At 43.9% G+C, this 16,399-nt stretch overlaps 1 protein-coding gene across 1 annotated transcript; it reads right to left on the minus strand.

Annotated features, from left to right (window-relative positions):
• Nucleotides 1-296: 296 nt before the first annotated feature.
• On the minus strand, nt 297-1,589 carry LOC129866031 (uncharacterized PPE family protein PPE62-like). Its single transcript, XM_055939166.1, has one exon. The coding sequence runs from the start codon at nt 1,587-1,589 to the stop codon at nt 297-299; it is 1,293 nt and encodes a 430-aa protein (XP_055795141.1).
• Nucleotides 1,590-16,399: the final 14,810 nt, after the last annotated feature.

Below are 16,399 nucleotides of genomic sequence, written 5' to 3' on the forward strand. Positions count from 1 at the left end.
ACCCTGCGTGTCGACCTGTGTGGATCCAGTGTGTCGCCCTGCGTGTCGCCCTGCGTGTCGACCTGCGTGTGCCCCTGTTCATTGACATCAGCCGCCTCATTGGAAGCCCATGCAGACCATGCACGGCCAATATAAAACTGGAACTGCCCCGTAGCCGTCAAGTCTTTCAGTCATAAATCACAATTACAATGGCCAATTAGAGCCTGCCTGTTCCATTTCAATCTCCTCTTCGCATCTAATTCTAGAATGTTAATTCAATAGAAACATCTGGTCAGCTTCTCATCGTCATAGAAACATCAGCTTCTCCTCGTCATGCCTGTTTTATAACCACGCTTTGTTGTTGTTGTTGTTCCACCTTTATCTTGTTTTCTTGTTGTCCTGGAGCCATGAGAACCGTCGTTATGAGAACCGTCATTATGAGAACCGTCGTTATGAGAACCGTCGTTGTGAGAACCGTCGTTGTGAGAACCGTCGTTGTGAGAACCGTCGTTATGAGAACCGTCGTTGTGAGGGCCGTCGTTATGAGAACCGTCGTTATGAGAGCCGTCGTTGTGAGAACAGTCGTTATGAGACCCGTCGTTATGAGACCCGTCGTTATGAGAACCGTCGTTATGAGAACCGCCGTTATGAGAACCGTCGTTGTGAGAGCCGTCGTTATGAGAACCGTCGTTATGAGAGCCGTCGTTGTGAGAACAGTCGTTATGAGACCCGTCGTTATGAGACCCGTCGTTATGAGACCCGTCGTTATGAGAACCGTCGTTATGAGAGCCGTCGTTGTGAGAGCCGTCGTTGTGAGAGCCGTCGTTGTGAGAACCGCCGTTATGAGAACCGTCGTTATGAGAACCGTCGTTATGAGAACCGTCGTTGTGAGAGCCGTCGTTATGAGAACCGTCGTTATGAGAGCCGTCGTTATGAGAGCCGTCGTTATGAGAGCCGTCGTTATGAGAGCCGTCGTTATGAGAGCCGCCGTTATGAGAACCGTCGTTATGAGAACCGTCGTTATGAGAGCCGTCGTTATGAGAGCCGTCGTTGTGAGAACCGTCGTTGTGAGAACCGTCGTTGTGAGAGCCGTCGTTATGAGAACCGTCGTTATGAGAACCGTCGTTATGAGAGCCGTCGTTATGAGAACCGTCATTATGAGAACCGTCGTTATGAGAGCCGTCGTTATGAGAACCGTCGTTGTGAGAACCGTCGTTGTGAGAACCGTCGTTGTGAGAGCCGTCGTTATGAGAACCGTCGTTATGAGAGCCGTCGTTATGAGAGCCGTCGTTATGAGAGCCGTCGTTGTGAGAACCGTCGTTGTGAGAGCCGTCGTTATGAGAACCGTCATTATGAGAACCGTCGTTATGAGAGCCGTCGTTATGAGAACCGTCGTTGTGAGAACCGTCGTTGTGAGAACCGTCGTTGTGAGAGCCGTCGTTATGAGAACCGTCGTTATGAGAGCCGTCGTTATGAGAGCCGTCGTTATGAGAGCCGTCGTTGTGAGAACCGTCGTTGTGAGAGCCGTCGTTGTGAGAGCCGTCGTTGTGAGAACCGTCGTTATGAGAACCGTCGTTATGAGAGCCGTTGTCTCTCTCCCTCTCCTTCATACCTCTCCCTCTCTCTCTCTCTCTCCCTCTCCTTCATACCTCTCTCTCTCTCTCTCTCTCTCTCTCTCTCTCCCTCTCCTTCATACTTCTCTCTCTCTCTCTCTCTCTCTCTCTCTCTCTCTCTCTCTCTCTCTCTCTCTCTCTCTATCTCTCTCTCTCTCTCTCTCTCTCTCTCTCTCTCCCTCTCCTTCATACCTCTCCCTCTCTCTCTCTCTCTCTCTCCCTCTCCTTCATACCTCTCTCTCTCTCTCTCTCCCTCTCCTTCATACCTCTCTCTCTCTCTCTCTCTCTCCCTCTCCTTCATACCTCTCTCTCTCTCTCTCTCTCTCCCTCTCCTTCATACCTAGGATAGGATAAAGTAATCCTTCTAACCCCCCCCTTAAAAGAGTTAGATGCACTATTGTAAAGTGGTTGTTCCACTGGATATCATAAGGTGAATGCACCAATTTGTAAGTCGCTCTGGATAAGAGCGTCTGCTAAATTACTTAAATGTAAATGTAAATGTAAATACCTCTCTCTCTCTCTCTCTCCCTCTCCTTCATACCTCTCCCTCTCTCTCTCTCCCTCTCCTTCATACCTCTCTCTCTCTCTCTCTCTCCCTCTCCTTCATACCTCTCTCTCTCTCTCCCTCTCCTTCATACCTCTCCCTCTCTCTCTCCCTCTCCTTCATACCTCTCCCTCTCTCTCTCTCCCTCTCCTTCATACCTCTCCCTCTCTCCCTCTCCTTCATACCTCTCCCTCTCTCTCTCTCCCTCTCCTTCATACCTCTCTCTCTCTTCTCTCTCTCCCTCTCCTTCATACCTCTCCCTCTCTCTCTCTCCCTCTCCTTCATACCTCTCTCTCTCCCTCTCCATCATACCTCTCCCTTTCTCTCTCTCTCTCCCTCTCCATCATACCCCTCTCTCTCTCTCTCTCCCTCTCCTTCATACTTCTCTCTTTCTCCTTCATACCTCTCTCTCTCTCTCCCTCTCCTTCAAACCTCTCTCTCTCTCTCTCTAATAAAGTCTATTCATGATATCCTCCAGCTCCTTCCTGCTGCTTCCTAAACTATGTCTAACAAACACTGGGATGTTTTCCCTCCCCTGTCACAGCCTCCCGATACTCTACAGGCGTGAGGCACAGGAGCGCATGCATGAATCCATGTCACATTTCTCTGTCACACGCCAAGCGATAGATAACCCCTCACTTCCAGAAATGATCAGTCATTTACCTCAAAGGAATATGCAAATGTCTGTACATAGCATGTATCCAGTTTATTCCCAAAACACCCCGGTAATCGTATTACGACGGCTGCGACAGCCACAGTACTTACTCTAACTTGTTGTTTTTTAACCCACACCGCATGTTGTCTTTGACTAAGATAAGGAGTGGATCATAAACACTTGGTTTTGCCAAGGCTGTGATAAGGCGTGCAGAATTTACAGGCGCCTGAATTTACAGGCCTCCTACCATGCCCACAAAAACATGAGTCTAATCTTCCCGCTTCCTGGTTTTTAAATAAGAGATTTAGGTTCTTCTACACCTGACCCCTGCGGGCACTGCCATTGGGCCAAATTGTCAATGCACCAATCACACGTCACGATACTGCCAGTCTCCCAGATTAAGGAAGCTAGTCTTTAAGTAGCAGCTTATTTCTTACTTCTGCAGGTGATGTTTATTGAAAACACAATAGAAAGCACAGTAGCAGTGTTGACAGTAGAGAGACGGGAATTCGGCATGGATTCAGTGAAACAAAATGACATCTGTCCCGGTTGGGAACGTCTCTGTCTCTCTCTGTGTAAACTAGGGCTGTTGTTTTTAAAAGGGAAACACAGTGCCTTTTTTTTTTTTTACTGCCTGTTGACTCCTGAGAAATAAAAGTGCTTCTTTCATTCCTTGTAATAAATAAAGCGGAGTTTTAAAATCCCCCCTTTTTCTTTATCTTGCTGTGGAAATGTCTTCCATCACTCAACGGCTGTCACAGAGAAGTCCACCACTCTCTTTTTCTTAGTCAGGAGAACCCGGGGAGGGAGAAAGATATGTGTTCTCCCAGTGACAAGGCATATCTATAAAAATATAAGTTTCTTACTTTCCTCATCTCCCATAAAGAAAAGCCTACGTGGTCCATGTCTTGGTTGCCTTGAAATGTCCTTTAACCTGTTGTCTGTAAACCTCTCTTTTCTCGGCTGTGTCCTCTTCCTCTCTGACCTTTAACCTCTCTTGTGTTTTTACCAGACTTGCTGGCCGTGCCCAAGCACCCCTACGCTGCCATGGAGAACTGGGGTCTGAGTGTGTTTGTAGAGCAGAAGATCCTACTGGACCCAGAAGTCTCATCCTTCTCCTACCAGATGGAGCTAACCATGGTGGTGGTTCATGAGATCTGCCATCAGGTATAATACACTATGCTATGCTATGCTAGGCTACAATACACTTCTCTTACCAGATGGTGCTCATTATGGTGGTGGTGCATGAGATCTGCCATCAGGTATAATAAACTATGCTATGCTATGCTATGCTACACTTCTCCCACCAGATGAAGCTAACCATGGTGGTGGTTCATGAGATCTGCCATCAGGTATAATACACTATGCTATGCTATGCTAGGCTATGCTACACTTCTCCCACCAGATGAAGCTAACCATGGTGGTGGTTCATGAGATCTGCCATCAGGTATAATACCCTCTGCTATGCTATGCTAGGCTATGCTACACTTCTCCCACCAGATGAAGCTAACCATGGTGGTGGTTCATGGGATCTGCCATCAGGTATAATACACTATGCTATGCTATGCTAGGCTATGCTACACTTCTCCCACCAGATGAAGCTAACCATGGTGGTGGTTCATGAGATCCGCCATCACTTATAATACACTATGCTATGCTATGGTAGGCTACAATACACTTCTCTTACCAGATGGTGCTCATTATGGTGGTGGTGCATGAGATCTGCCATCAGGTATAATAAACTATGCTATGCTATGCTATGCTACACTTCTCCCACCAGATGAAGCTAACCATGGTGGTGGTTCATGAGATCTGCCATCAGGTATAATACACTATGCTAGGCTAGGCTAGGCTACGCTACAATTCTCTTACCAGATGGAGCTCATTATGGTGGTGGTGCAGGAGATCAGCGATCAGGTATAACACACTATGCTATGCTAGGCTATGCTACACTGGGCTACATTACTATCCAAAACACTAGGCTATGTAATGCTATGCTACGCTAGGTAATTCTATACACTACACGGGTCCCGAGTTGTTCCTTACTTGAAACCATGGGTGTTAATTATACCCTGTAACTGGGGGGCTGGAGCGTTTTTCTGATCAGGTCACGTGGTAAAACTCTCCTGGCCCTTCGTCGCCACAGCAGAGTAGAGCTTCAGTTATACCAGGCTCCTTGATGACAATAGGATGAGGGCTGAGTGTTTGTGTTCTACTCTGTTGTCCCTGAGTCCTCTCAGACAGGTGCCTGAATGATACTCTGGGTTTTACATCAAAGACTCTTTCTCTCTGTCTCTCTCTCTCTCACACACATACACACATACATACAAAACACACACACATATATACAAAACACACACACACACACACACACACACACACACACACACACACACACACACACACACACACACACACACACACACACACACACACACACACACACACACACACATACACAGGCTAAGTCCCAGTACAGAGACAAAATCGAGTCGCAATTCAACAGCTCAGACACAAGAGGTATGTGGCAGGGTCTACAGTCAATCACGGATTACAAAAAGAAAACCAGCCCCGTCGCGGACCAGGATGTCTTGCTCCCAGACAGGCTAAACAACTTTTTTGCCCGCTTTGAGGACAATACAGTGCCACTGACACGGCCCCCTACCAAAACCTGCGGGCTCTCCTTCACTGCAGCCGAGGTGAGTAAAACATTTAAACGTGTTAACCCTCGCAAGGCTGCAGGCCCAGACGGCATTCCCAGCCGCGTCCTCAGAGCATGCGCAGACCAGCTGGCTGGTGTGTTTACGGACATATTCAATCAATCCTTATCCCAGTCTGCTGTTCCCACATGCTTCAAGAGGGCCACCATTGTTCCTGTTCCCAAGAAAGCTAAGGTAACTGAGCTAAACGACTACCGCCCCGTAGCACTCACTTCCGTCATCATGAAGTGCTTTGAGAGACTAGTCAAGGACCATATCACCTCCACCCTACCGGACACCCTAGACCCACTCCAATTTGCTTACCAACCCAATAGGTCCACAGACGACGCAATCGCAACCACACTGCACACTGCCCTAACCCATCTGGACAAGAGGAATACCCATGTGAGAATGCTGTTCATCGATTACAGCTCAGCATTTAACACCATAGTACCCTCCAAACTCGTCATCAAGCTCGAGACCCTGGGTCTCGACCCCGCCCTGTGCAACTGGGTCCTGGACTTCCTGACGGGCCGCCCCCAGGTGGTGAGGGTAGGTAACAACATCTCCACCCCGCTGATCCTCAACACTGGGGCCCCACAAGGGTGCGTTCTGAGCCCTCTCCTGTACTCCCTGTTCACCCACGACTGCGTGGCCATGCACGCCTCCAACTCAATCATCAAGTTTGCGGATGACACTACAGTGGTAGGCTTGATTACCAACAACGACGAGACGGCCTACAGGGAGGAGGTGAGGGCCCTCGGAGTGTGGTGTCAGGAAAATAACCTCACACTCAACGTCAACAAAACAAAGGAGATGATTGTGGACTTCAGGAAACAGCAGAGGGAGCACCCCCCTATCCACATCGACGGGTCAGTAGTGGAGAAGGTGGAAAGTTTTAAGTTCCTCGGTGTACACATCACGGACAAACTGAATTGGTCCACCCACACAGACAGCGTTGTGAAGAAGGCGCAGCAGCGCCTCTTCAACCTCAGGAGGCTGAAGAAATTCGGCTTGTCACCAAAAGCACTCACAAACTTCTACAGATGCACAATCGAGAGCATCCTGTCGGGCTGTATCACCGCCTGGTACGGCAACTGCTCCGCCCACAACCGTAAGGCTCTCCAGAGGGTAGTGAGGTCTGCAGAACGCATCACCGGGGGCAAACTACCTGCCCTCCAGGACACCTACACCACCCGATGTCACAGGAAGGCCATAAAGATCATCAAGGACAACAACCACCCAAGCCACTGCCTGTTCACCCCGCTATCATCCAGAAGGCGAGGTCAGTACAGGTGCATCAAAGCAGGGACCGAGAGACTGAAAAACAGCTTCTATCTCAAGGCCATCAGACTGTTAAACAGCCACCACTAACATTTAGCGGCCGCTGCCAACATACTGACTCAACTCCAGCCACTTTAAAAATGGGAATTGATGGAAATTATGTAAAAATGTACCACTAGCCACTTTAAACAATGCCACTTAATATAATGTTTACATACCCTACATTACCCATCTCATATGTATATACTGTACTCTATATCATCTACTGCATCTTGCCATCTTTATGTAATACATGTACCACTAGCCACTTTAAACTATGCCACTTTATGTTTACATACCCTACAGTACTCATCTCATATGTATATACCGTACTCTATACCATCTACTGCATCTTGCCATGCCGTTCTGTACCACCACTCATTCATATATCTTTATGTACATATTCTTTATCCCTTTACACTTGTGTGTGTGTATAAGGTAGTAGTGTGGAATTGTTAGGTTAGATTACTTGTTGGTTATTACTGCATTGTCGGAACTAGAAGCACAAGCATTTCGCTACACTCGCATTAACATCTGCTAACCATGTGTATGTGACTAATAAAATTTGATTTGATTTGATTTGATCCAACACACACACACACACACACACACACACACACACACACACACACATACCTACAACACACACACACATACATAAAAAAAAAAAACACACACACACACACACACACACACACACACACACACACACACACACACACACACACACACACACACACACACACACACACACACACACAGTGCATTAGTTTGTCTCACTGATAGAGATCAGAAGGGTTTTATATATATCAGTAACAAAGAGGACTGCTGCCGTATCCACAGGTTAATGAAGGCTTGACAGAGATCAGAGACTCACATCTGGCACAGTCATTATAGGTAATGGAAAACTCAGCTCCATGTTTCTGCATAAATATACCGTTAGTGAGACGCAGACCGTAACACATTAAACCCTCTGTGTGCGTTCTAACAGTCATTATTTGTTGTGATGATACATTATAACCACAACCCCTGTAGTTCAGCCGGGTGATGTTTTCTTTCCAAACGCACCCATTCATTCATTTTCAATAGACTGATTTAATCACAATAGTCCACTCACTAAGATTGTCACCTTATTAGACCAATGAGAAAGAGTGTTCCATCACCTCTCTGCCAATAACAGATAGTTTTCAGTTTTCCCCTCCCCACTCAGACGACTCCCAGACAGTCCTAACTCATTTCTTGCTTGAGAAATTGCTCTTTGCTAAGAAGCTGTTTTTGTTGAAAACAATCACAGTAAGGTTCTTATTTGTTACCCATAAATGATTTGATATTGAGATAGAAACGGCTGTGCTGGGACTTTTGATAAATTAATTTATTGTAATTGTATCCAAAGGGAACAGGTAAACACTGTATTGGCTACTGTTAGCCTGATAACTAAGTCCTTGAAACCTCTGTTGTTTAACCGTCCATCTGGTTGATGTGTGATGGGGTACAGGTACTGTAAACACTGTATTGGCTACTGTTACCCCTGTTGTTTAACCATCCATCTGGTTGATGTGTGATGGGGTACAGGTAAACACTGTATTGGCTACTGTTACCCCTGTTGTTTAACCGTCCATCTGGTTGATGTGTGATGGGGTACAGGTAAACACTGTATTGGCTACTGTTACCCCTGTTGTTTAACCATCCATCTGATTGATGTGTGATGGGATACAGGTACTGTAAACACTGTATTGGCTACTGTTACCCCTGTTTCTTAACCGTCCATCTGATTGATGTGTGATGGGATACAGGTACTGTAAACACTGTATTGGCTACTGTTACCCCTGTTGTTTAACCATCCATCTGATTGATGTGTGATGGGGTACAGGTAAACACTGTATTGGCTACTGTTACCCCTGTTGTTTAACCATCCATCTGGTTGGTGTGTGATGGGGTACAGGTACTGTAAACACTGTATTGGCTACTGTTTCCCCTGTTGTTTAACCGTCCATCTGGTTGATGTGTGATGGGGTACAGGTAAACACTGTATTGGCTACTGTTACCCCTGTTGTTTAACCGTCCATCTGGTTGATGTGTGATGGGGTACAGGTAAACACTGTATTGGCTACTGTTACCCCTGTTGTTTAACCGTCCATCTGGTTGATGTGTGATGGGGTACAGGATCACATTATGTCCCCTTTAAAACTCAGCTCTTTCCATTCAACTTGAATTTGACCCATTTCCCCCACGTTTATTCCTCCCTCTGTCTAGGACACTAAAACCCTCCTGTACTGTTCTGTTCAGACTCAGCACGTTGTCCTCAGAGGGTTTATAGGGCCAGGGCTACAGAGTATGACAGGATAGGATACACACACAAGCACCAACAGCCATCTACACTGGCAGATTAACACTCTGGGGTCCTATATATCCTGTCTGAGTCCCAAAATGGCACCCTTTCCCCAATGTAGTGCACTTCTTTTTAACACGGACCATACGGTAGTGTGTAGGGAATACAGTAGGGTGCCATTTAGGACACAGCCTACTGTATATGTCCTGGCTTCAGCTGATTGGTCTTTTATCTCCTCATTATAGAGAGAACAGATAGTTGGAGAGGAAATGCCGTTTAACACATCCTCCTGCTGCGCTCACACAGTAATTAGACATCTGGCCAAAGCCTGAACACACACACACACACACACACACACACACACACACACACACACACACACACACACACACACACACACACACACACACACACACACCCTCATCCGACAAAACAGGTTTTCTCTCTGCTGTGTCTGGCTCCTCAATGGACCATCCATTACTGGACAACAATCTGTTTTGACCGAGAATCTCTCTCCCATCTCTACAGCTCAAAGCTGCTCTTCTCTCCAGTATTGTTAGTATCAAAGCTGCTCTTCTCTCCAGTATTGTTAGTATCAAAGCTGCTCTTCTCTCCAGTATTGTTAGTATCAAAGCTGCTCCTCTCTCCAGTATTGTTAGTATCAAAGCTGCTCTTCTCTCCAGTATTGTTAGTATCAAAGCTGCTCTTCTCTCCAGTATTGTTAGTATCAAAGCTGCTATTCTCTCCAGTATTGTTAGTATCAAAGCTGCTATTCTCTCCAGTATTGTTAGTATCAAAGCTGCTCTTCTCTCCAGTATTGTTAGTATCAAAGCTGCTCCTCTCTCCAGTATTGTTGGTATCAAAGCTGTTCTTCTCTCCAGTATTGTTAGTATCAAAGCTGCTCTTCTCTCCAGTATTGTTAGTATCAAAGCTGCTCTTCTCTCCAGTACTGTTAGTATCAAAGCTGCTCTTCTCTCCAGTACTGTTAGTATCAAAGCTGCTCTTCTCTCCAGTACTGTTAGTATCAAAGCTGCTCTTCTCTCCAGTATTGTTAGTATCAAAGCTGCTCTTCTCTCCAGTATTGTTAGTATCAAAGCTGATCTTCTCTCCAGTATTGTTGGTATCAAAGCTGCTCTTCTCTCCAGTATTGTTACTATTAAAGCTGCTCTTCTCTCCAGTATTGTTAGTATCAAAGATGCTCTTCTCTCCAGTATTGTTAGTATCAAAGCTGCTCTTCTCTCCAGTATTGTTGGTATCAAAGCTGCTCTTCTCTCCAGTATTGTTAATATTAAAGCTGCTCTTCTCTCCAGTATTGTTGGTATCAAAGCTGCTCTCCTCTCCAGTATTGTTAGTATCAAAGCTGCTCTTCTCTCCAGTATTGTTAATATTAAAGCTGCCCTTCTCTCCAGTATTGTTAGTATCAAAGGTGCTCTTCTCTCCAGTATTGTTGGTATCAAAGCTGCTCTTCTCTCCAGTATTGTTAATATTAAAGCTGCTCTTCTCTCCAGTATTGTTAGTATCAAAGCTGCTCTTCTCTCCAGTATTGTTAGTATCAAAGCTGCTCTTCTCTCCAGTATTGTTAGTATCAAAGCTGCTCTTCTCTCCAGTATTGTTAGTATTAAAGCTGCCCTTCTCTCCAGTATTGTTGGTATTAAAGCTGCTCTTCTCTCCAGTATTGTTGGTATTAAAGCTGCTCTTCTCTCCAGAATTGTTGGTATCAAAGCTGCTCTTCTCCCCAGTATTGTTGGTATTAAAGCTGCTCTTCTCTCCAGTATTGTTAGTATCAAAGCTGCTCTTCTCTCCAGTATTGTTAGTATCAAAGCTGTTCTTCTCTCCAGTATTGTTGGTATCAAAGCTGCTCTTCTCTCCAGTATTGTTGGTATCAAAGCTGCTCTTCTCTCCAGTATTGTTGGTATTAAAGCTGCTCTTCTCTCCAGAATTGTTGGTATCAAAGCTGCTCTTCTCCCCAGTATTGTTAGTATCAAAGCTGCTCTTCTCTCCAGTATTGTTAGTATCAAAGCTGCTCTTGTCTCCAGTATTGTTAGTATCAAAGCTGCTCTTCTCTCCAGTATTGTTAGTATCAAAGCTGCTCTTCTCTCCAGTATTGTTAGTATCAAAGCTGCTCTTCTCTCCAGTATTGTTAGTATCAAAGCTGTTCTTCTCTCCATTATTGTTAGTATCAAAGCTGCTCTTCTCTCCAGTATTGTTAGTATCAAAGCTGCTCTTCTCTCCAGTATTGTTAGTATTAAAGCTGCTCTTCTCTCCAGTATTGTTGGTATTAAAGCTGCTCTTCTCTCCAGTATTGTTGGTATTAAAGCTGCTCTTCTCTCCAGAATTGTTGGTATCAAAGCTGCTCTTCTCTCCAGTATTGTTAGTATCAAAGCTGCTCTTCTCTCCAGTATTGTTAGTATTAAAGCTGCTCTTCTCTCCAGTATTGTTAGTATCAAAGCTGCTCTTCTCTCCAGTATTGTTGGTATTAAGCTGCTCTTCTCTCCAGTATTGTTAGTATCAAAGCTGCTCTTCTCTCCAGTATTGTTAGTATCAAAGCTGCTCTTCTCTCCAGAATTGTTGGTATCAAAGCTGCTCTTCCCTCCAGTAGTGTTAGTATCAAAGCTGCTCTTCTCTCCAGAATTGTTGGTATCAAAGCTGCTCTTCTCTCCAGTATTGTTAGTATCAAAGCTGCTCTTCTCTCCAAAATTGTTGGTATCAAAGCTGCTCTTCTCTCCAGTATTGTTAGTATCAAAGCTGCTCTTCTCTCCAGTACTGTTAGTATCAAAGCTGCTCTTCTCTCCAGTACTGTTAGTATCAAAGCTGCTCTTCTCTCCAGTATTGTTAGTATCAAAGCTGCTCTTCTCTCTAGTATTGTTAGTATCAAAGCTGCTCTTCTCTCCAGTATTGTTAGTAACAAAGCTGTTCTTCTCTCCAGTATTGTTAGTATCAAAGCTGCTCTTCTCTCCAGTATTGTTGGTATCAAAGCTGCTCTTCTCTCCAGTATTGTTAGTATCAAAGCTGCTCTTCTCTCCAGTATTGTTAGTATCAAAGATGTTCTTCTCTCCAGTATTGTTAGTATCAAAGCTGCTCTTCTCTCCAGTATTGTTAGTATCAAAGATGTTCTTCTCTCCAGTACTGTTAGTATCAAAGCTGTTCTTCTCTCCAGTACTGTTAGTATCAAAACTGCTCTTCTCTCCAGCATGTTAGTATCAAAGATGTTCTTCTCTCCAGTACTGTTAGTATCAAAGCTGTTCTTCTCTCCAGTATTGTTAGTATGAAAGCTGCTCTTCTCTCCAGTATTGTTAGTATCAAAGCTGCTCTTCTCTCCAGTATTGTTAGTATTAAAGCTGCCCTTCTCTCCAGTATTGTTGGTATCAAAGCTGCTCTTCTCTCCAGTATTGTTGGTATTAAAGCTGCTCTTCTCTCCAGAATTGTTGGTATCAAAGCTGCTCTTCTCCTCAGTATTGTTAGTATCAAAGCTGCTCTTCTCTCCAGTATTGTTGGTATCAAAGCTGCTCTTCTCTCCAGTATTGTTAATATTAAAGCTGCTCTTCTCTCCAGTATTGTTAGTATCAAAGCTGCTCTTCTCTCCAGTATTGTTAGTATCAAAGCTGCTCTTCTCTCCAGTATTGTTAGTATCAAAGCTGCTCTTCTCTCCAGTATTGTTAGTATTAAAGCTGCCCTTCTCTCCAGTATTGTTGGTATTAAAGCTGCTCTTCTCTCCAGTATTGTTGGTATTAAAGCTGCTCTTCTCTCCAGAATTGTTGGTATCAAAGCTGCTCTTCTCCCCAGTATTGTTGGTATTAAAGCTGCTCTTCTCTCCAGTATTGTTAGTATCAAAGCTGCTCTTCTCTCCAGTATTGTTAGTATCAAAGCTGTTCTTCTCTCCAGTATTGTTGGTATCAAAGCTGCTCTTCTCTCCAGTATTGTTGGTATCAAAGCTGCTCTTCTCTCCAGTATTGTTGGTATCAAAGCTGCTCTTCTCTCCAGTATTGTTGGTATCAAAGCTGCTCTTCTCTCCAGTATTGTTGGTATTAAAGCTGCTCTTCTCTCCAGAATTGTTGGTATCAAAGCTGCTCTTCTCCCCAGTATTGTTAGTATCAAAGCTGCTCTTCTCTCCAGTATTGTTAGTATCAAAGCTGCTCTTGTCTCCAGTATTGTTAGTATCAAAGCTGCTCTTCTCTCCAGTATTGTTAGTATCAAAGCTGCTCTTCTCTCCAGTATTGTTAGTATCAAAGCTGCTCTTCTCTCCAGTATTGTTAGTATCAAAGCTGTTCTTCTCTCCATTATTGTTAGTATCAAAGCTGCTCTTCTCTCCAGTATTGTTAGTATCAAAGCTGCTCTTCTCTCCAGTATTGTTAGTATTAAAGCTGCTCTTCTCTCCAGTATTGTTGGTATTAAAGCTGCTCTTCTCTCCAGTATTGTTGGTATTAAAGCTGCTCTTCTCTCCAGAATTGTTGGTATCAAAGCTGCTCTTCTCTCCAGTATTGTTAGTATCAAAGCTGCTCTTCTCTCCAGTATTGTTAGTATTAAAGCTGCTCTTCTCTCCAGTATTGTTAGTATCAAAGCTGCTCTTCTCTCCAGTATTGTTGGTATTAAGCTGCTCTTCTCTCCAGTATTGTTAGTATCAAAGCTGCTCTTCTCTCCAGTATTGTTAGTATCAAAGCTGCTCTTCTCTCCAGAATTGTTGGTATCAAAGCTGCTCTTCCCTCCAGTAGTGTTAGTATCAAAGCTGCTCTTCTCTCCAGAATTGTTGGTATCAAAGCTGCTCTTCTCTCCAGTATTGTTAGTATCAAAGCTGCTCTTCTCTCCAAAATTGTTGGTATCAAAGCTGCTCTTCTCTCCAGTATTGTTAGTATCAAAGCTGCTCTTCTCTCCAGTACTGTTAGTATCAAAGCTGCTCTTCTCTCCAGTACTGTTAGTATCAAAGCTGCTCTTCTCTCCAGTATTGTTAGTATCAAAGCTGCTCTTCTCTCTAGTATTGTTAGTATCAAAGCTGCTCTTCTCTCCAGTATTGTTAGTAACAAAGCTGTTCTTCTCTCCAGTATTGTTAGTATCAAAGCTGCTCTTCTCTCCAGTATTGTTGGTATCAAAGCTGCTCTTCTCTCCAGTATTGTTAGTATCAAAGCTGCTCTTCTCTCCAGTATTGTTAGTATCAAAGATGTTCTTCTCTCCAGTATTGTTAGTATCAAAGCTGCTCTTCTCTCCAGTATTGTTAGTATCAAAGATGTTCTTCTCTCCAGTACTGTTAGTATCAAAGCTGTTCTTCTCTCCAGTACTGTTAGTATCAAAACTGCTCTTCTCTCCAGCATGTTAGTATCAAAGATGTTCTTCTCTCCAGTACTGTTAGTATCAAAGCTGTTCTTCTCTCCAGTATTGTTAGTATGAAAGCTGCTCTTCTCTCCAGTATTGTTAGTATCAAAGCTGCTCTTCTCTCCAGTATTGTTAGTATTAAAGCTGCCCTTCTCTCCAGTATTGTTGGTATCAAAGCTGCTCTTCTCTCCAGTATTGTTGGTATTAAAGCTGCTCTTCTCTCCAGAATTGTTGGTATCAAAGCTGCTCTTCTCCTCAGTATTGTTAGTATCAAAGCTGCTCTTCTCTCCAGTATTGTTGGTATCAAAGCTGCTCTTCTCTCCAGTATTGTTAATATTAAAGCTGCTCTTCTCTCCAGTATTGTTAGTATCAAAGCTGCTCTTCTCTCCAGTATTGTTAGTATCAAAGCTGCTCTTCTCTCCAGTATTGTTAGTATCAAAGCTGCTCTTCTCTCCAGTATTGTTAGTATTAAAGCTGCCCTTCTCTCCAGTATTGTTGGTATTAAAGCTGCTCTTCTCTCCAGTATTGTTGGTATTAAAGCTGCTCTTCTCTCCAGAATTGTTGGTATCAAAGCTGCTCTTCTCCCCAGTATTGTTGGTATTAAAGCTGCTCTTCTCTCCAGTATTGTTAGTATCAAAGCTGCTCTTCTCTCCAGTATTGTTAGTATCAAAGCTGTTCTTCTCTCCAGTATTGTTGGTATCAAAGCTGCTCTTCTCTCCAGTATTGTTGGTATCAAAGCTGCTCTTCTCTCCAGTATTGTTGGTATTAAAGCTGCTCTTCTCTCCAGAATTGTTGGTATCAAAGCTGCTCTTCTCCCCAGTATTGTTAGTATCAAAGCTGCTCTTCTCTCCAGTATTGTTAGTATCAAAGCTGCTCTTGTCTCCAGTATTGTTAGTATCAAAGCTGCTCTTCTCTCCAGTATTGTTAGTATCAAAGCTGTTCTTCTCTCCATTATTGTTAGTATCAAAGCTGCTCTTCTCTCCAGTATTGTTAGTATCAAAGCTGCTCTTCTCTCCAGTATTGTTAGTATTAAAGCTGCTCTTCTCTCCAGTATTGTTGGTATTAAAGCTGCTCTTCTCTCCAGTATTGTTGGTATTAAAGCTGCTCTTCTCTCCAGAATTGTTGGTATCAAAGCTGCTCTTCTCTCCAGTATTGTTAGTATCAAAGCTGCTCTTCTCTCCAGTATTGTTAGTATTAAAGCTGCTCTTCTCTCCAGTATTGTTAGTATCAAAGCTGCTCTTCTCTCCAGTATTGTTGGTATTAAGCTGCTCTTCTCTCCAGTATTGTTAGTATCAAAGCTGCTCTTCTCTCCAGTATTGTTAGTATCAAAGCTGCTCTTCTCTCCAGAATTGTTGGTATCAAAGCTGCTCTTCCCTCCAGTATTGTTAGTATCAAAGCTGCTCTTCTCTCCAGAATTGTTGGTATCAAAGCTGCTCTTCTCTCCAGTATTGTTAGTATCAAAGCTGCTCTTCTCTCCAAAATTGTTGGTATCAAAGCTGCTCTTCTCTCCAGTATTGTTAGTATCAAAGCTGCTCTTCTCTCCAGTACTGTTAGTATCAAAGCTGCTCTTCTCTCCAGTACTGTTAGTATCAAAGCTGCTCTTCTCTCCAGTATTGTTAGTATCAAAGCTGCTCTTCTCTCCAGTATTGTTAGTATCAAAGCTGCTCTTCTCTCCAGTATTGTTAGTAACAAAGCTGTTCTTCTCTCCAGTATTGTTAGTATCAAAGCTGCTCTTCTCTCCAGTATTGTTGGTATCAAAGCTGCTCTTCTCTCCAGTATTGTTAGTATCAAAGCTGCTCTTCTCTCCAGTATTGTTAGTATCAAAGATGTTCTTCTCTCCAGTATTGTTAGTATCAAAGCTGCTCTTCTCTCCAGTATTGTTAGTATCAAAGATGTTCTTCTCTCCAGTACTGTTAGTATCAAAGCTGTTCTTCTCTCCAGTACTGTTAGTAT

The sequence above is a fragment of the Salvelinus fontinalis genome, chromosome 11 (assembly GCF_029448725.1).
Source record: "Salvelinus fontinalis isolate EN_2023a chromosome 11, ASM2944872v1, whole genome shotgun sequence".
NCBI classification, from domain to species: domain Eukaryota; kingdom Metazoa; phylum Chordata; class Actinopteri; order Salmoniformes; family Salmonidae; genus Salvelinus; species Salvelinus fontinalis.